We start from the raw sequence: 18,930 nt of genomic DNA, 5'->3' as shown, positions 1-18,930 counted from the left end.
TTTTTGCACGTTCCGAATTAGCAGTTGCAACTCTTGAAGTACCTGTAACTCTGTCGAGGGTACATTCATCGTGCCCAGAGGTTTCATTCCATCCTCGGGAAATTCATCGTCTTCTTCGATAGGCAGGTGAAGATTCTTGAACAACAGGATACGACAGGCTTGCTCAATAGACCCAATCATGTTACCGTTCAGCACCTCTCGCATCTGCCTGTTCCTTATTCCCTCAAGGAAGAACTCGTACCTCATGCGGGGTTCGGGTAAGTTCAGCGCGTCGCATATTGTCTCGAGTCGATCACCCCATTCTTCGGCCGACTCGCCTCGTTTCCTTGCAGCCGTCTTAAGGCGGGTCCAGGTTTGGGCCGGAGTCAGGCAAACGAGCCGGTTGTGAAATCTGGAGCGAAGCGACTCAAAGTTATGGATTCACGAGTTGTATTACCATTCTTGTCCCTTTTTTTCCCTTCAGGCACTGTTCGAACGCCGTCAAGCGCAGCTGATCGTCCATGCCCATCGTACACTTCTCGAACGAACGCCAAAACGCCGCAGCTCGTTCACTCGAGGCCGTGTCCGAATAAAATGGAGCGACCACTCTGACTGCGTTCCTCAATTCGTTCGGGATTCCCACCATCGGAGCAAGCCCTCGACCATAGTCATGCGGCTCACGTCCCGCATATTGGGCCATGGGAGCAGTTGGGTGAGGCGTCGCATATCTCGAATATCGGTCTTTGTCAAACCCCACGTTTCCACTGAGTCTCGGGTCTCCTTCGTGACTTTGGAAAGATCTTTCGTCGGTCGGCTTCGTTCCCCAATTCAGCGTTCTCTCCGGTCTCGTCCCGGCCTGCATTAAAGGCGAAGTCATAGGCGTGGACGGGTAAGTAGGAGGCATTTCAATCGGGTTCCAACCCGGCGGTAACATCGGACCAAACGGATTCGAGGACGAATATTGTCTCGGCGAGCCATACGCTCCACTTCCTTCGTACGTTCGGGGTGCTCGGTCGGATACCTTCTCGCATGAAGGGTTGGAGACGATGGCCCCCCTGTTCGAGCTTCAGGGGTTGATCGAGGCATGGTCCCTCCCCTCCCGGGACTACGGGTTCCGCTCCTCGGGGACTCCATTAGCCGATTCAACTCGTTCATTGAGTATCGAGGCGAGGCCTCCACCGTTCTTGACCCTTGGTCCCTAGACTGGGAGCGTTGCCTACCTATAGATCCACTGGACATAGCAATCTGTTGCATTGCCTGGCCGATAGTGTTGACGATAAAGGCTTGCAGAGCCGGGTCTACCTTCGCCGTCCCTTCACTCGTAGGCGTCGCTCCGTCCCTTGCAGGGATCGTTCCACGACTCGTAAGCGTCGTTCCTCGGTTCACCGGAGTCGCGTTTGGACTAGCAGGTGTCGTTCCACGGCGTACCGTCGTGGTAGGAGCTTGCAAAGTCGCACTTGACGCCCAGTGACGTTCCACTCCGCTCAACGGTTCAGCTTGAAAGTCAGTCGTACTTCGAAAGCGCGACCAAGATGCAGGAACGTCGCTCTCATATAGTCCTCCGACATCCTCCTCCTGCGAGTACTCAGCTGTCGTCGTCGAGGGCGCCTCCCGCCCAGTCTCGTCCACGTGAGTTAGCGACGGTCGGGACGGATCCAGCGAGAACGACACTCCCCTTCGCGTTCCAGAACCCGCCGTCTCGGTCTCTCTTGCCTCTCGTGACCGCGCCTGCTCCTCTCTGGGGGTCGGTCGATCTGCTAGAGTCCCGAGGAACGCTTGGAAGCTGGCTCTGCCCTGGGGTGTCCCCAACATCGTCATGAACATTCTTTGGTTCTCCTCGGCTCGTGGTGACGCCACAAACAAGCTTTCGTCGTCCTCCTGGGCCGCTCGCTCTCTCAGCCCTTCTACTGCTCGTTCCGTTCGGACCTCAGCCGTCTCTCCGGATTCACCATGCGTTCGGGGATCCACTTCGCCGCCTTCGCCTTCCGTAGCTGGGGCGTAAGCGATCTGGTCCTCGTCAGCATCCGCCAGTATCCGTGCGAGGCGCTGCTCTTCGTCCTCTATTGGATTGTTCCAGTTTAGGGAGCTCATCTCGTCCCGGCTCCCTTGCACCTTCGCCCGAGTACTTCGACGCTAAGGTCTTCCAAGCGGCTATCTCCGCTTCTTCTCTATTACGTCCCTACGAAAATTGACTAGAAGATACCCTGCTTCTCCACCAAATTGTCGCGGTCTCCTTCTCTTGTCGGGGTCGTGTAACTTGTGAAAGCCGACGTAGGAACTTAGACGTATTAGATGTGTAAAATATACTTGTTTCTTATTCGTTTTTCTTGAGCACTTCTCGTAAAAGAAGGAAATTCACGACTGAGAGCTCCCTCACTAGCTCTCTACATTGCCAAAGTACCTCCTACCAGCACCAGTACCTCTAGTTGTCGTTCGTAAACGGAGTCAGCGTACCACTGTCTGAACTCCTTCGTTCCATTTTAGACTAGGGACGAGGTAGTCGGCGACGGGGAACGAGACTGATCGGGCCTGACACTCTTCTTACGCCGCTCGCTAAATTGCCGTAGGCAGTCGTCCAGAATAGCGAGTCCTTCCTCTAGCCGAAGACCGTGACATATAGCTTGTTCGAGGAAGTAAATTTGGGCTCAACAATGGAGTACTAAGTATGCATTTTTTGTCGGCTTCGTGCCAAACGTAATAGTCCTCACCTTGTCTACCATTGTTTTCGCGCAGTGACATCTCGGCCAGCTAATTAATACAAAAAATAGTTATTGTTTTCCCAGTTTCCTACCTGAAACTTTAATGCGACCTAGACTAAACACACATGACAGGAAAAACAATGTATGCATACTTGTCACACATCAATACACGCTGAATGCCAAACGACCCAGTGTCGCACGTGTTCTGGAGCAGTAATGTATATATTTTTGTTGGTTTACTGATATTCACCGGCAATTGTAGAACATTTATTTTAGGCCTAGGCTGTATATTGCATCAACATCGAGAGTCGCTTGCCTTACATTGTGCACTCTCGGAGGGAATATTTCTGTCCTAAGTATTTAGTCCTCATTATTTTTCTTGCTTTTACTAGCGCCTACTAAGCCGCGTGGACGATTCAGCACTAAGCTCACAGTAAGCCGCGCAGTGCGCTCTTTTGTGAATTCTTTGTTTAGTATTAAAAAGTATAAAAGTTCAGCCGAATATAGAAATGGAGCTACTGTACTTTTTTGTAGAATCAATTAACCCCCATAATTTTACCTGCGAGGGTAGTAAACCTCAAGTCATCGATTCGAGATGATGATTTTATAAGGCCGTTCATTTAATTTTTATATGCATTAAAATTAAGGAACGCACCAAAGATGGGCCGAATTCATCCCTCTTGGGCTGTTCGTACTACTTGACCGTAGCATACTAGGAATATGTCGATGCAGTAAATATTAAATGCTCATCGTCTCAAGAAAATGATCTGTGAAGCAAGCTCTATTCCTTCCGACATATAACCTATTCCTGGTAGTGCTTCTGAAATGAAGTACGTACAGACCAAAATGCTTTAAGCTCGCCAAGATAAATGCGTGTCGTACAACACACAAAATTATACATTATTTAAGCTAGACAGCTTATGAAAAGAATGGTTTGCATCAGATCATCACAGGTATCAAACTATCATCACAGGTATCAAACTATGATGAAGCTTTGCCCTAATAGTCCATAATAGTTTTGCTAAATCAGTACAATCGTCGATCGCTTTACAAGGGCATTTGAAGCGGATGGCGGGAACCCGGGTTATTGTAGGCGACATTGAGCATTGGGCCAGAATCTAGAGAGGTATAAGAGGTCTACATTTAGGAAAACCTATATCGACATTTAGATATAGGGTGCAATCATGCGTTTAGATTTCGATTTTGTGGTAATTTTTAACCAATTCCCAGCCGTTTTGGAGCTACAGTCGTTTAAAAATGCCTTCTCAGAACACTGTCATTTTCGGGGGAAAGGCGCGCCAAATACGCAGATATGATTGGTCTAGAATCAAAATCATATGTCAAAAAGGAAGATGACACATCGCCCGGTCGCAGATTGCCCTTGTCGATTTAACATTCAACTCTGCCAGCAGGATGGTGAAAAATATTATAAAGGTACGTGGATTTTGTTTTGTTTTTATCATCTACTGTTCTAATTCCTTCTGAAGAGCGACGAACTGGTCCTCGATCTTCTGCACGTGTCGAAATCGAGCGAGCCAGTCAGCTGGTGTAATTTTGACTAGACCACACAGTTCCTTCCGCACTGCGTCGGCTCCACTTTTCGGTGAATCTGCCGCAATCCTATTCTTCAACAAGCCCCAAATAAGTTCGATCGGCTGCAAAGTTGGATGATAAGGCGGCGTGTAGTACAGTCGATGGTTGCAGCGTGCTGCAATGGTGTTAGCCGCGTAAAATTCCTTCGGTTTGTTTAGTTTGGCCAAACTGAGCAGTACATCTCTGTTGGCAGCTCGGTTGTAAACCAACATGGCTGAGAAAAATATAAAAAATTAGCGATTTTCATTATTTGAAAAATAAAACTTACCGACTGTATTAAGGTGAGCTTCGAGCTAACTTCGCAGTGACTTCGTTGTAGACATTAAGTTGGTCATCCGCTTGTGATACCCGGCGCCATCCATGTGGATGTTACAGCCACCATAATTGTCCTCCAACGTCTTGCACAACTTCTCGAACCACGCTTCAAACAACTCAGAGTTTAAGTTGCCATGATAGTCCTCGGTTTCATCTTGCTTTCGCTTTTTTGACGCGTTCCAGCATTGTATAGACCCCTCTACAAACTTGGCGTAGGTTGTACGCCCCCTACTTGCTACAATACCTGCCGCAACAATAGATGCACTACCAAAACAGTCAGTAAAGTTACAAAAAGTAAAAAAAAAACATAATACCGGTCGCCTTTCCACTTTTGTTGTGTCTGTTTTCACCTTTCACATAGCGAAAACCTAGCTCACATAAACTCGTTGCATTGTACGATCAGCAAGATGGGTCCCTGTCACTTGTTGCAGATGGAGGCTAATGCGAGTAGCTGTAGTTGGTCTAACAGCTTTATTATCTCGTTCGATGAATTGACGGATGTAGGCTCGATATCCGTCAGGTCATAATCTCGCTTTCGACCTCTGTCGTTTTCACTGGGCTTTGTACAAATATAAGTCTAAAAAGGAAATGTTACAATATCAGTTATAATTGATATACCTCAAAATCAGTGTCTGGGTTATTCTTTTTCTCATTAACCACGGAGTCAACAGTGTTGGTAGGCACAACCAAGGTAATCAGAGACCAGTTGGCGTGTCCTGATGCCTTTGAAGAGGCCTTGTTCCTTCTGGCTTTTGAAATACTCGTAGCTGTTCACAATCATCCGCTTCTCTCCTGGGCAAAACTCGTGCTTGCCGGACATTTTTGCTGACCTGAAAGGATGCTTCTAACTAATTGATGAGCTCTACCGCCCTCTCAAGACACTAAGTTATACATAGCACTTTTATTTATATCAAACAGACAATTATTTGACTTTTTACAGTCTGTATAGTATGGGTTACAATTTCTGGCCCAATGCTCAATGTTGCAATACCATCGTGCCCCGTCAGCTGGGAAATTTACCGGTACAGTCACACCTCCTTATTTGAACCTCTATAACCGACCACTATCTTTTTACTTGAACGTAGTATCTCAAAGCAAACGAGACTATATCAGGTTCATTATACCAGCCCCTCTAATTGACTAAAACCCTCTCTATTCGCTAAATGACAGTCAATTCCGGAGGTAAAACTCTCTATCTGGACAGGGGAATTTCTATGGAGATCGAGGTTACGGAGATCGAGGTGTGCGTAGTCGTGCAATTGGGTAGCCATGTGTCAACGGTTGAACATCATCCCAAACGGCCTCGTTCACAAACTGTTTGATGGTGGGCGACCTCGCTGGTTGCATTAGTGAGTTATATACTAATGACTAAAAAGGACGTCTCCCTGCGTATTCCCAGGAGCGTGACGGCAGACAATCCGGGTAATACGTTAAATTCGTACTAGATTCATCCCACGGAGGGATCGACGCAGTATTTTGGCTCAGCAGGTTTGTGAAAGACATCGTAGATGGTTGTAATGGAGAAAATTGAAGTGCTGGCGGAGTGATCATAATATGACGGACCTATGGAGGAGCTGCGGGGTGATTCAGATCGACTCGCTCACTGTATGTTGGATCTCGTGCAGTTCCAGTCTTACCGTGATTTTTGTGTGTGTGTGTTTTTTTTTTTGCGTTTAGCGGTCTTCGTAGGCTTTAGAGGGGCAGGTTCGAGGGGACTAGCTCCCGCATTCTTCAGTGTGACCACGGCGTGTCAGCCAGAACCGGTGAAAATGATCGACACGAAGTTTCTTTTGGAAGTCCGAATTGATAAGCTCAATGATATCGTGCAAACATGGGGAGCCATTTGTACGTCTAAAAACTCCAGTGCAGGGCTTTACGACCTCCTTGTTCTTCACAATTTTTTCACCTTGTTTCCCAAACTCCGCAGTGGAGTCTAACGCGGTGCGACCGATAAACATAACGATGCCCGAATATTGAGGCTTTTGCAGAATATTAGAGATTACCGTGACATCCTTCTCCAGGTTAGACTTCACGTTCTGTATGCTAGCTTCACACCACGGTAGCAGCTTTTTGAAGGCTGTCAACAAGTCGCCTCGAGATGACTCTAACCACTTCTTACATTTAGAATGTGTTCCCTCAACAGGTGAGGTATCACGATAGCCAAAATGCAGATACTGATTTGTTCAACAGCGAACAAGTTTTGTCTTGTATTCCCACCATTGTAGGTCCAGATAATCTGCCATTTCAGAGCTGGCTTCGCGAATAACTTCGCATTTTGCGTCAAACTCAGCTTCGGTAGGTGCATCAACAGCGTTGTAGTAGAGCTGCATAAACTGATCTGTGGCAACGGTATTTACAAACTTGTCTTGTTTGGGCAATGGGTTTTTCACTTGAATTTGACCGAAAATTGAACGAGTCTTAGCCAATACGTTGCGATTCATGTGCCAACGACACACTAGTGACGGAACAGTAGGGAAAACAGCATCTACCGCATTCATGCATGCTAAATCACGGTCCGTAAGAATTATCGATGGGAGCGCTATGTGATAAGCTGTCATCATGTTTAGCAAATGTGTCAGTGCCTACACAAAGTCTTCTTTTTTTTCACCAGGTAACTAACATTGGGCGACAGGTAAGACAGACTTCGTGTTCGTCCTGGCGATAATGTTTAGTAAGGGAAGATCGTACTCATTGGTCTTATAAGTGCAGTCCATAATCAGCACATTTGAGTTCCACGGAAAGTACTTCATGATGCCAGGGTGCGACCAGTACAAATACAGCAAACGAGAAGTCTCTGGATGTAATTTGTAGGCGGAATAAAACTTGTTGCTGTCCAACTGCTTCAGTAGAACCTCTACGGATGTGTGTGTACGAAGCTCTTCACTACGCTCAGCGTTTTTGTAGTTAGATATGTCCTTGGCAGTGACTGAAATATCAGGGTGAGATTTACGTAACATTGCCACAGCAACTTGGGGCGAAATGCCCACAGCATTTTGAGAAGCTACGACACCCTCAGCTGTGAGCTCCTGTGAAATTAATTTCTGCATGTCACGGCGTCTGTGTCCCGGGTGAGAGCTAACGTCCTGCAAAGATGGATGGTTGTGCACCGTCGATCCATTCAGAGACACAACTTTCCATTTACCAGCGGGGTCAGATTTTGTTACCGCTTCAAGACGGATTTGCATTGTACATCCCGTCTTCCGAGTCCCTCTTTGAAGTCGCACACGATCTTCGTCGCGAAGAGCACGGTTGTTTTGCGCTCTACCATACCTATCACACTTGAAATCACGTTGCCAGATGAGCTTCAATTTGTTCTTCTTGTGGTGGCCCATGCTCACGTCGATTATTCGCTCTCTGTTCCAAGCGGGGAGAGCTGACTCAGCTTCATCGTACGAATCAAAGACTCCCTTGGGCAAAGGTGGGATCTCAAAGCTTCCTGTAGGCTCTTCTAAGGAACCCATAACAACGCGTCTGAAGTCTCCGATGAGAACAATAACAGACAGAAAAACTGGACTAATAATAACCATGTAGTAGTTCCCAAATAGGTCGGTACTACCCAATTGCACGACTACGCACACCTCGATCTCCGTAACCTCGATCTCCATAGAAATTCCCTCTGGACAGGTGACCGTCCACCAGTCATATAATCCCTCTCACTTTTAATTTACAGCTAACCCCCGTCAATATTTCTTTTATAATCCCCGCTCGCACCATAACACCGCCACACTCAGCAGACATTGGCAACTTTGAGCAGAAAAGAACAGAAACGCGATAAAGCATGTATCACAATAGCATTCAGCTGTAATGCAACGGGTACACACAAGTTGGTCCCGGTCGTGATTGGCACAGTAGAAAACCCACGCTGTTTTATTGGCGGGAGTGCTCGTGCGCTAAAAGGCAAGGCTGTTCAATTCTACAATAGCAAAAAAGCATGGATGACAGCCCGAATATTCTCCGAGTGGGTACAAAGTTTCAACTTAAAGATGGCTGTTTAAAATCGTAAGGTCATGCTGTGGATTAACAATGCCTCGAGTCACAAGATTACACGGTCATATTCAAACATCGAGGTACGCTTCCTTCCTCCTAATCTAACGTCGTCTGTCCAGCCTTTGGATCAGGGTGAGTTATATGAATCTGTGTAGTTACAGTACAATCAAGAAGATGACCCACCTGTACCTGCATCGACAACCCTTGCTTATTGCGTGGAGCTTTTAACATTTCTTTTTCAGTGCGAGGGGGACACTAAGGACCAGCAGAGCATGCTGCAATCTTTGACAAAGCTAGTGCGAACGCAAGTGGTGAAGCGTAGGCGACAGCGGACACTCGATAGTTACTTTTAGCGAGATGGCTACATGTAACCACTTCTCTATGTGACCAATTATATAAATGAAAAGACATTTTTTCCCGAGCCAATCGGGCGTCATTTATGGAGGTGTGACTGTAGTATGCAGGTATATCATGTAAGCAAAATATACATGTACATGTATTATCAAATGGTTAGCTCGACGGCCTCTGGGCCAAATTGAAAAACTGCAGGATCGAATAGAAGTGCACATACTGCGTAAACTTAGCGTAGCTTAGCGTTTGTGCGGTAGGTTCATTGCATGTGATATCGTCAACGTAGCGTGCATAAACCACGACCCACGTCAAATTGGGCTCAGTAAAATATTGCCGTGGACGCCGATGAGCACATGGAAATCCATCTTCTAAAATCCAAGTAGCACAGTGCTTTTTAAAAGCCTCAATGTCCTCGTCACCAAAGACGTGCCATGGTGCTGCCTCAGATCTGCGAGTATGCCACTCCGCAGGACCCAATTCACGAATCTTGCGCAGACGATCAACACGTGAGCCACCTATCGAAATAATGGCCCGAATTTCATACTTCGATAGGCCTTGCTGCAAGAGATGCATCACGACGCCCTCAGACTGCTGTCACTCGGAGCCACCGTAGCGGGTGTCCCAAGAACTCCAATCCTCGCGCAGTTTCGTTACTGACTCCACGCCAAGTTTTTCGACAGCTCGAAGGAATGCAGCCTCGCTTCGAGTAGGACCCTTCTTACGCTTACGCCGGGGAGCAATCGCTTGTGAACCTCCACTACGACGGCGGGTCATTCTCGCAAACCTCGCCCACTTTGGAAGTGAGTCTCCCAAACAAAAATAAATAACTCTCCAAAAGTTCGGTTTTATTTGCGGAGACCTGGGTTACCGCCAAGTGTTTCTTTTAATGAATCAGGGTTAAAGGAAGAGTTTAGGCCAAAAATTCGCCCGTGACGAATTACCTCAGCGATCTCGGATGTTGGACAAGAAGCCGGACGCTTAGCTCGCGTTGCATGAAGGGGTGGGTAGACTTTGGCTTGCAAACCGCACGCTTAGACCTGTGTATTTAAAATGTCAGATCGCTAGTTCCCAGTTGATGATGGACGCATAGCTCGCTTAATATGAATGGAAAAGGTAACCAGGCAGTCGCCGGGAGCGGTACCCAGGCCGTCACCGGTGATCGATATGACGGAAGCTTATCATGACAGGTATTAATTGAGAATTTAAAGAAAAAAAGATCGCCCGGTTGATGCTGGACGTTTAGCTCCTGTAACATGAAAATATTGGGCCTTTAATTGCAGACTTAAGTCCTTTTCACTACCGGTACATGACTGGTTTTTCCTCACATGTTGTATCACTCTACCGAATTGAACATTTACGCTTCAATCCCAATCCTCTAGTAGTCCTAATTCTGAAAATGTGTAGGTACAAGTATCTGGTAACACTTAACAATTCTATTTACTGCTAGTTTAAGCTCATACTAGTATAATCTATTTATATGGCTTCTCCGGTCCTTTAAAAAATAACAGAGGTTTTTTTTTAAATGAAAACGTCGTGTGTTTGATTGTTCCATACCGTCATCCAACCGTCCGACCGGGGTTCCAACTTGATACCTGTACGGTCTGCCAGTTAAAGATCAGACTTTGCCGTGTCCCACGGGCCGTCCCGCGGGAATACACCTAATAAAAACACAACAAAATCCCTTCTCGCTGAGGCCCGCAGCCATTCTACAAATCACGGCCACGAGCGCGCGGGCGAAGCGCAATTCGACGGTCCTCCTGCGACCTTAAGGCCTCGGTCGCACCTCTACGCGCGCGGCATCACTACCAGGGACTCATATCACACTACTTCCACCGTTGCCGTCCCCGTAGATGACTCAAGTAATGTGAAATAACCCGTAAGGGCTGGTAAAATGCTGCTGGATGCAGCCGAAGACTATCTACGAACTACATCGAGGCTATATTACCTATTAAATATGATAAGGTTTTGCTGTTGCTTATCATGAGCGAACAGGTCGCTTCTAACTTGCTGTGGCAGCTTTGTTTGTAATATAAGATGATGCGTTGGTGCGTAGAGCGGAAGGTGTTATCTATTGCCAAGAACTCTACAGCTCAAAGTGTAAGGCGAGATCTGGTGTTGTCATTTAACTGTTCTATGTACTACAGCTTTAGCGCTTCGGGGGGCTTGTTACGAATAAATTTTGGCAGCGCCGAAGGTGGTGTTGGATCGACAATGTCACCACGCTTAGCACACTCATGGAACTGGGTAATATGTGCGTCAAGCTTTCCAGTCTTGTGCAGATTGCGAAGGGCTTTCAGTGCCGTACCTGATGCTGCTGCTGAGAACCCGCTCGACTTCAAGAAGGCCCGCGCGTTCACGTGCGCATTCTCATCAAGTACGATCACCTCACGCTTGAATGCAGGAGACGAAGCATCAAGTGAAAACCCATGGGGTAAGTAGCGTGCGGTGTGACTAAGCTCGTACAGCGTCGTTTTCTTCACAGATCGCGAGGCATAAACGCGGGGCTAGGCCGTAGACCATTCGTACAAGTCTGCTGCAAGAGACTGCGAGCCCTTCGGCTTCGGACGAACAGTTTGGATCGCGATTTGTGGACCATGCTGTGATACACGACCCATAACAGATTTGGCTGTAGCCGACGGCGAGTGCAACGTAGCCTCTACAGCTAGCAGGCGCTCTTCTAGGCGCTTAGTTTGCCGGAATAAAACGCGGATCTGCTCAGACTGGCGCTTCATGAGGCTTAGCACCTCGGTAGAGTGAGAATCGTTAACGCTGGGCTTGGCAATCGCTGATGGTGGCACGAAAGCACGGCGGATTGTGCTGCTCCATACAAGTACTTTCGCTTCCCCGATGGCCCGTGCTGACATGGCCGCCCGAATGCGGCCAACCAGTGCTCCTTCGCATAAACGCAGCAACATGTCGGGGCTGTGCATGATGAGGGTGGCTGACAAGACCTCTGCAACGTCTTCGTTTAGGTTCATGGCAGGTTCTGCAAAGCCCGGGGAGCTCATGAACAGTAGGCCATGCAGAGCTTGGGCGCAGGACAGCACATGTGGCTCCAAGATACGCAACGAAGTAATGCGAGCGCCTTCTTTTAATTTTTATCCGCTCAGGACACGTGCAACTTGCTGATCAGCCTGCGTTGTACCCAACATGTACCCAAACGCCTTATTGACGCGGTAAAGCTGCCAATCGCCCCGCTCTATAATCCAGGTTTTATCCAGAGTCCCATCTTTGGCGTGCATGGTAGCTCCATGACGAAAAAAGTGGGAGGTAAGTCCTTGTGTAAGTTTTACCTGCTTCTGATCTGCAATGCTCTTGACTCTAACCAATAATCGGTTCACGTACGGTTGTGCACCAGGAGCAGGTATGGCAAGGATGCGGGGCTGTCGTCTGCGATCTAGTAGCTGGCGACTGTTGCAGGTATGGCAAGGATGCGGGGCTGTCGTCTGCCTCGAAACGCTCTACGAGACTGAGCTCTTCTACGTCGCCAGCATTAGCTCCGTTATGTCTTGTACTGGTAAACTGAGGAAATAGACGTTTGCTTGGCGCAATCTGTATGGTTAGAGCAGCAGCTAAAACGAATAGTGACAAGTTAAAAAAAAACTTGTCGGGTCCTAAACCACGGATACACCTTGTTGCAAAGCTGTTTTAATCAGCTTAAGGCGTGAAAAGAATACACCACATATATATTGCAAGGATCCAGTTGGCGTAATTGTCTATAAATAAATAAATAAATAAGATAATCAATGAGCTTACCGGGTAAAATCGAGAGCTGGGTTTTCGCAAGTTGCTCTGCGTCCGAGCTACGTCCGTATAAATATCACAAGCAGAGAATCAATCGAATATATACTCTCAGCAGATTCAGACATATAAAGTAGGCGAACGATATTATCCAGATTTTGCTTGGAACACGGTGGAGCTTTCTTTTCAAAAGCTCCATCCTCGCAATTGGTACAGTACTTACCAAGCCCAGACTGGATCTTCTGCAGCTGGGGCTTTACTGTGCCTCCTTAATGTGGGTATTTATCTATCAACCAGTTCTTTACGTTTCCGAAATAGGCTAGACATGTATTGGTAGATCGAGCTTTGTATGTCGATCTAGCTAGAGAATACGCAAATTTATCTAGTACAATTTTAAGTACATAACCGGTCTTGTCAGAGTCGATAAGCTGTTGAACATGCTCTATTGTAAAAAAATTCTAAAGAAAGAAACGTGTTACGAGTTGTTCGCCGTCACCCGGGCCTTCTTTCTGTTAGATGGCGCTAGTGATGCGATAGACATGGTCAGCTCTGCAAATTGATGTCTTTTAGGAAACAACCGCCAGCCGCCACCTCGGGTCGAAAACTTCCTGATATTTTTAATATATGCTATTATTTGGATATTTAAAAAAAACACATTCTGAAAAAATCTAACTCATTATGGTCGGATTGGTAGGAATGTGGTGGTTACCATTTGAGACTTCGTCATTGGATAAAAGCACATAACTTAAGCAATCTAATTGGTGGATTAGCTGAGTACACTTTTTATGGACGAGACATGGTTGGAATCTTGCGGATATTATACCATACTAGTATCCAGTTTCTTACGAATATTGTATTGTAAACGCGTTTCGCGAGCCGCCTTGCCACCTGAGTGGTTCAACTTCCGCATGCGTCGAGTTATCTCTCATTCTCTGTATTTCTCTCTCTATTCTCCGACAGAGGCCGTCAAGCGGCCGTGCGCAATAAGCGCCTCAGTTAGATCCTTCCAGGCTACGCGGTCTTGAGCACAGATGTGGAGTAAATAGAGTAGAGGTCTAGGGCGCGTTGCAGACGGTGTCTTGAGGAAAGAGTCTGGAAGTCGGTATCGAGAGTCATAGATAGAGTTAGTCGGCTCCTGACACGCCATTTGTCGGCGTTACTGGGGCTAAAATAGGCGGTCATGAAGCGATATGCCGGGATGCCAGCAGGTCGGCGGAGAATGTGTCCAAAGAGCCTCCAACGGCTGTGAAGGTGATGACAGCGGAGTGGGCCCGTCTTGGGCCGGTCGTAGAGCTTGTCGTTGGAAATCCGGCGTAAGTAGACCAAGTCGATCACCTTGCGGGGCTGTTGCGGGGCTGTTGGCGGTGGAATGCTTCGCGCCCAAGTGCCGCAGTTGTAGAGCAGAATAGGCAGGATGGAGCAGTTGTAGAGCCGGACTCTTGTTGCTTCCGATGTTTTCGATGGCCGAGGCCAAACTTTTCACATGCGATGGAGTGCTGCGGTGGCAAGATTTTTGAGTCGGGTTTAGGGTTAGCGTCGCCAAGAAGAGAAACTAGTTTACGTGTGACGCGCCAGGCTTCGTCTTTGGCACGAAGTGATCCGGTTGGATTGCGCGGTTAGACTTCGGTATACGACGGTGTGGTCCGTCGTGGTAGTGTTCATCGGGAGCGACCACTTGGCCAGGATAGCTGGTGCTTCACTCTAATCAGAGTGGCAATGTCAGCGCTTGGCAGATGAAGTCAGCGTCGTCTGCGTAGACGATCATGTCCGGGAGTCGATCATGGGTAACGTTGAGCTGGCTGGCCAGATCGCGTAAAGCTGCTTCCAGATATACAATAAAGATAACGAGTGAAAGTGATTCGCCTTGGGGTGTACCTGTGTTGCTCTCAAATGGTGAAAGCAGGTGGCTATCGAGCCGGGGGGGGGGGGCAATTGTGTGCTACGTAGCAGTAGGCGGATCGGGCAAAGTTCGTCGTCTTCGATGATGGTCTTGAGCGTGGAGAAAAGTTAGTCGCGGTTGATAGTGTCAAAAGCACGGGAGAGGTTGATTACAAGGATGTGGAAGCGCTCTTTGTATCTCTGGGCCCGTGCTGCTATCCACCGGTGAGTCCACACTACATCGGCAGTGCTGCGACAAGGTCTGAACCCGCTTTGATGGGGGGATAGGAATTGTTCGACCTTGGACGAGATGCGGCGGATGACCGCCAGCGATATCACTTTGCGGATGCTGTTCCATAGAGCGATCGGTCGAAGGCTAGCACATTGGCCAGACGGTTTGCTTAGTTTGGGGAGTCCAAAGGAGGATCCCGTCGTCTAGGTGGATGTTGGCTCGGGTGTCTCACCTTGTGTACCCGTCGGTAAGGCGGGATCTTGCTTTCTCGGTAACTTCCGAATAGTTCGTGGTGAAGCTTGAGTGTCTTGGCGAGACGTGGGGATGGGGTGGAGCACTAGTGGTAAGATCTTGACTCTGCGTCCGTAGTTGTTTCTGGATCCTAAGCGAATATCCGAGCTTGGTGGATCCAGGGCCTAGATCTGGGATCTGGCCGTAGGGTTGCCTTGCGGGTGTGTCCCTTTGCCTTTGTTTTCCTTTTCGCCGTACTTGCCGCCTCCTGTGACGGGATCTTGAGAGTTGAGAGACTCTATAGTGTAGCCGGCCAAGTAGTAAATCCGACTAACCTTTCGGATCTGCACGTGTAAACGAAAGCTCACTAGGTTGTAGGATCTGGCCAATGTATTGTCCGGTTATCACTACCAACACTAGATTCGCAATTTCCAACCTTCACCGAGCTCGTAAGGCCAATATAGCTCCGATTCTTGAGGGCAGGAAGACACTTGCGTGGTACTGTGCAAATTGAGTTCTGATTCATAGTTAAGTCTATACCTGCCTGGATTTCTACCTTCAATGTCTTTTACCTGCTAAATCCCCTACCAGACCCGGCTGCATGTCCTTTTTTCTCCTTGGCTCATCATCCCAGCTGTATTATCATCAGATCCACCGGATCCATGGCGTAATCATTGTGGCCGCCACATTATGGGTGCACTATTCTGGATCCAGGTCACCTTGATCCACCTCACTTCAGGTGTACGTCCATCATGGATCTTAGCTCTCCAATCCTTCAACATTGCCTTACGACTGTCAGTGATCTCCATCGCTCCACGAAAGTTCGAGATCCGTTGCATCCACCTTCCCCATATCCTGGATCCATGTCACTCGATGTGGGATCCTCACCCCCTTGGATCTGGACTTGGAAGAGTAGGATGAGACATATAGTGGTGAATCTTGCCGTCTCTTTTGTCGCTAATATCAGATCCACCTTCAGATAAAATCTACTGTCCTTCCTCCATAGGATCCCCACTTGATCCACCCGCACATGGTATATCCCATATCCCCTAGGTGTAATCGGGTGAGGATGGATCCGAGTCTCCACTTGGTGGTTCCTGCCTTCCCGTACGTTATCCATGCCGGATCCATCATCGACCAAAATAGGATGGCGCTTTACCTTGACCCAATTCACTTCGAGTAGCGCGGATCCATGCCAGGCAATCCAGATCCTCCCTAACCACCAGGTGCTGTCACTAATCTGGGATATTCACTACTTGTCAGATCCAGTCTCTTATTTCTGAGAAAGCACTTCACCACATTTATTGGTGGCATTGGCAACGTCAGGACCTTTCCTTTGACAAGCGTTTTCATTTGTAGCCATGTAGCTAACTAGAGGTAACGGGGGGGAGCGTACTCCATTGCGCTCGAAATTATTCGAGCGCGGTGTCATCTTGACCAGCGACAACGGAAACAATCTACACGACGCGAAACATCTCTTAACGTTATGGTATATACGGGACCCTCGCCATGCTATGCCGGCAACTTTAATCGCGTCGTCCTTACTGATAGTGTAGTAGCCATTATCATCATCCTCAACGAGCTTCTCAATAAGAGTTCTAATCTTGCTCTTTAGAGTAGCGAACACGGCGACGTTTAGAGGTTGTAGGAGATGTGTGCTGTTTGGAGGCAAAAAGATAAGCATGATGCGCCGGTGTGCTGCGGCATCAACCACTTTAGCCGAGTAGTGCGATACACAGCCATCCAAAAACAGCACAAGAGGGCGGCACCGCGTCAGCAATACAATGTATCCATTATCGTAAAGAGATCTGAGTTCATAAATCCTGATGGCGACGTCGACACAGCTGCCCCTGCAACGTCCCATGTCACCAGTAGTCGTGACGATATAGTTTTACTAGGGAGGATAAATGCGGGAGGCACTCCAAAGCCAGTTGCACTTCCACAGGCCACGATCGTGAGGAGGAAATTAGTAATTGCTTCGTTACCGTATTTGAGATCTCCTACTTCAGAGTGATCTCCTAATATAGACTGCCCTCCAACCAATCACATATCGAGAGTGGAACAGCACACAAGTCTAGATCTCCTAATTCAGAGTACAAAAAACATGCTAAACTGTAACTATTCACCAGCGCATTGCAAAAAATTCGCAATGGCGCGCACTCCCCTCACGCTCGGCCAACGGAAAGGGAGAACCTGTATTTTTGGCACTGGCAAGCCTCCCAAGAAGTTCGAGCGCGTTGCCATTTCATACGCCTACAAGCTTTCGGTTGTGGAGTTGTACGATGCCGTAGTGTCGAAGGACAAAATGCATTTTTATCCCGAACTTCTCCCCACCCAAATACCTTCTAAAAGCGGCAAATCTACAATTGGCTTGACCAGCGCGAGCTCATAGTGGAGAAATGCGAAATCGGCTGCGGGTCGCACTGCAATGACCGCTCTCTGGGTGCGTCAGCTACGCTTCCTCGCAAAATAGAGGAACAAATTGTACTGTGGATAAATTCACTTAGAAAAGAAGGCATCCCTGTGACAGGCTCAATGGTGAGCATGCAAGCCAAGGAAGGCTATGATAGTGCAGGTCTCCCAAGAGACGGTTTTGCTGCCTCACATACCTGGCTCCGTTCGTTTATGCGTCGTAATGACCTGAGCATCCGCCGACGCACGCGCCAAAGCCAGAAGACCCCAGCTGACGCAGCAGAGAAGGATCCCGAGTTTGGGGAAAAGGTGCAGCAAAAAATGGCGGAACTCGGTATTGACCGAGTTTATAATGCCGACCAAACAGGTTTGTTATTTTTTTATTTTATTTTATTTTTTAAATTTGCTGTGATGTCATGTAGCAATAAATTATGAGTATTTACCTACTCAAACTGGAACGGAGCTTTCCGACAGTGAACCTGATTGGGAGCTGCTACGACGGTTGCTGATAAAAAGTGCCCGTAGTGCGCCATGCTGTGAATACGCGTCACGACATAGAAAACTTTGTAGTTCCCGAAAAAGAACTTGATAAATGAATTACTTTGTTTAAATAATACGTGATAGAGATGCGTCGGTACGTGTACAGATCTTGTGTATTTTGCAACAATACAGCTTCAAAAATATTGGGTCTGAAGTAGGAGATCTCAAATACGGTACTCCACACGTTGCTCGACCCCCTAACCGCGACGATGTCTTTGCTTTTAAGCTGTACTGAAAAGCTGTTTTATTTATATCATTTAATTTCACGACGAGCTTAGCCAAGTGCTAAACAGCATAGTTTAATCATCAGGCACAATGCAGTTGTGCTTGAGGGAAAGACACTGAGCCGTTCGCCCCGTGAGTAAGGGGTAGCGCTCCTTAAAGAGCCGATTCCACCCCTCGCCGATGCTTCCTCCGCAACCAAGTAGGCCCAACGCTTGCGCTTTTCCAATGATCACAGAGGGACCGACAGGATGACCGACAATTTGTCGACCAGCCACCCAATTGAAAAGCTGCTGCTCGGCCACCTCAGAAAAAAACCGGTTTAAAGCCAGCACACAATGACCTTCCTTCTGACTCTGCATTCAGCCATTTCAGAATTGTTTTTTGATAAATGCCAGTAGCAGTGGAAACAGCTGCAGCAGCGCTGCCTTTATCTATGGCGTGTAAGCGTTAACCATTGTGCTGGTTTGGAAATTACAGCTACCATGAAAGTCGCTGCTTCTCCACCACTAGTTTACAGAGTTCCCGCCAACTTAGTTACTCTTCTCGCCAAACTATAAAGGATTAGTTTGTATGGGAGCTCATGTTTATTGTGATTATACGAATGGGAAACACAAACGCGCACCGTAGTCTGCTCACTGGTCAATATACCATGGCCTCTAATCGACCAAACGGCTTCAAATTGACAGTTTCCCTCTTACATTCACTTCTAATATCTCATTCATGCCGTACGTTGCCCAGGCAGCTCTG

General features: G+C 47.7%; 1 protein-coding gene across 1 annotated transcript; it reads right to left on the bottom strand.

Moving 5' to 3' along the window:
- Positions 1–4,141: 4,141 nt before the first annotated feature.
- On the bottom strand, positions 4,142–5,406 carry PITG_00679 (uncharacterized protein; the record flags this gene model as incomplete). Its single annotated transcript, XM_002909207.1, has 4 exons — positions 4,142–4,189; positions 4,368–4,386; positions 4,620–4,821; positions 5,274–5,406. 4 exons carry the CDS (start codon positions 5,404–5,406, stop codon positions 4,142–4,144), a joined length of 402 nt encoding a protein of 133 aa, XP_002909253.1.
- Positions 5,407–18,930: the final 13,524 nt, after the last annotated feature.

The sequence above is a fragment of the Phytophthora infestans genome, genomic scaffold, assembly GCF_000142945.1.
Source record: "Phytophthora infestans T30-4 supercont1.1 genomic scaffold, whole genome shotgun sequence".
Taxonomy (NCBI): Eukaryota; Oomycota; class Peronosporomycetes; order Peronosporales; family Peronosporaceae; genus Phytophthora; species Phytophthora infestans.
The sequence above is the reverse complement of the archived record's forward strand: the minus strand, read 5'-3'. Positions and strand labels throughout refer to the sequence as shown.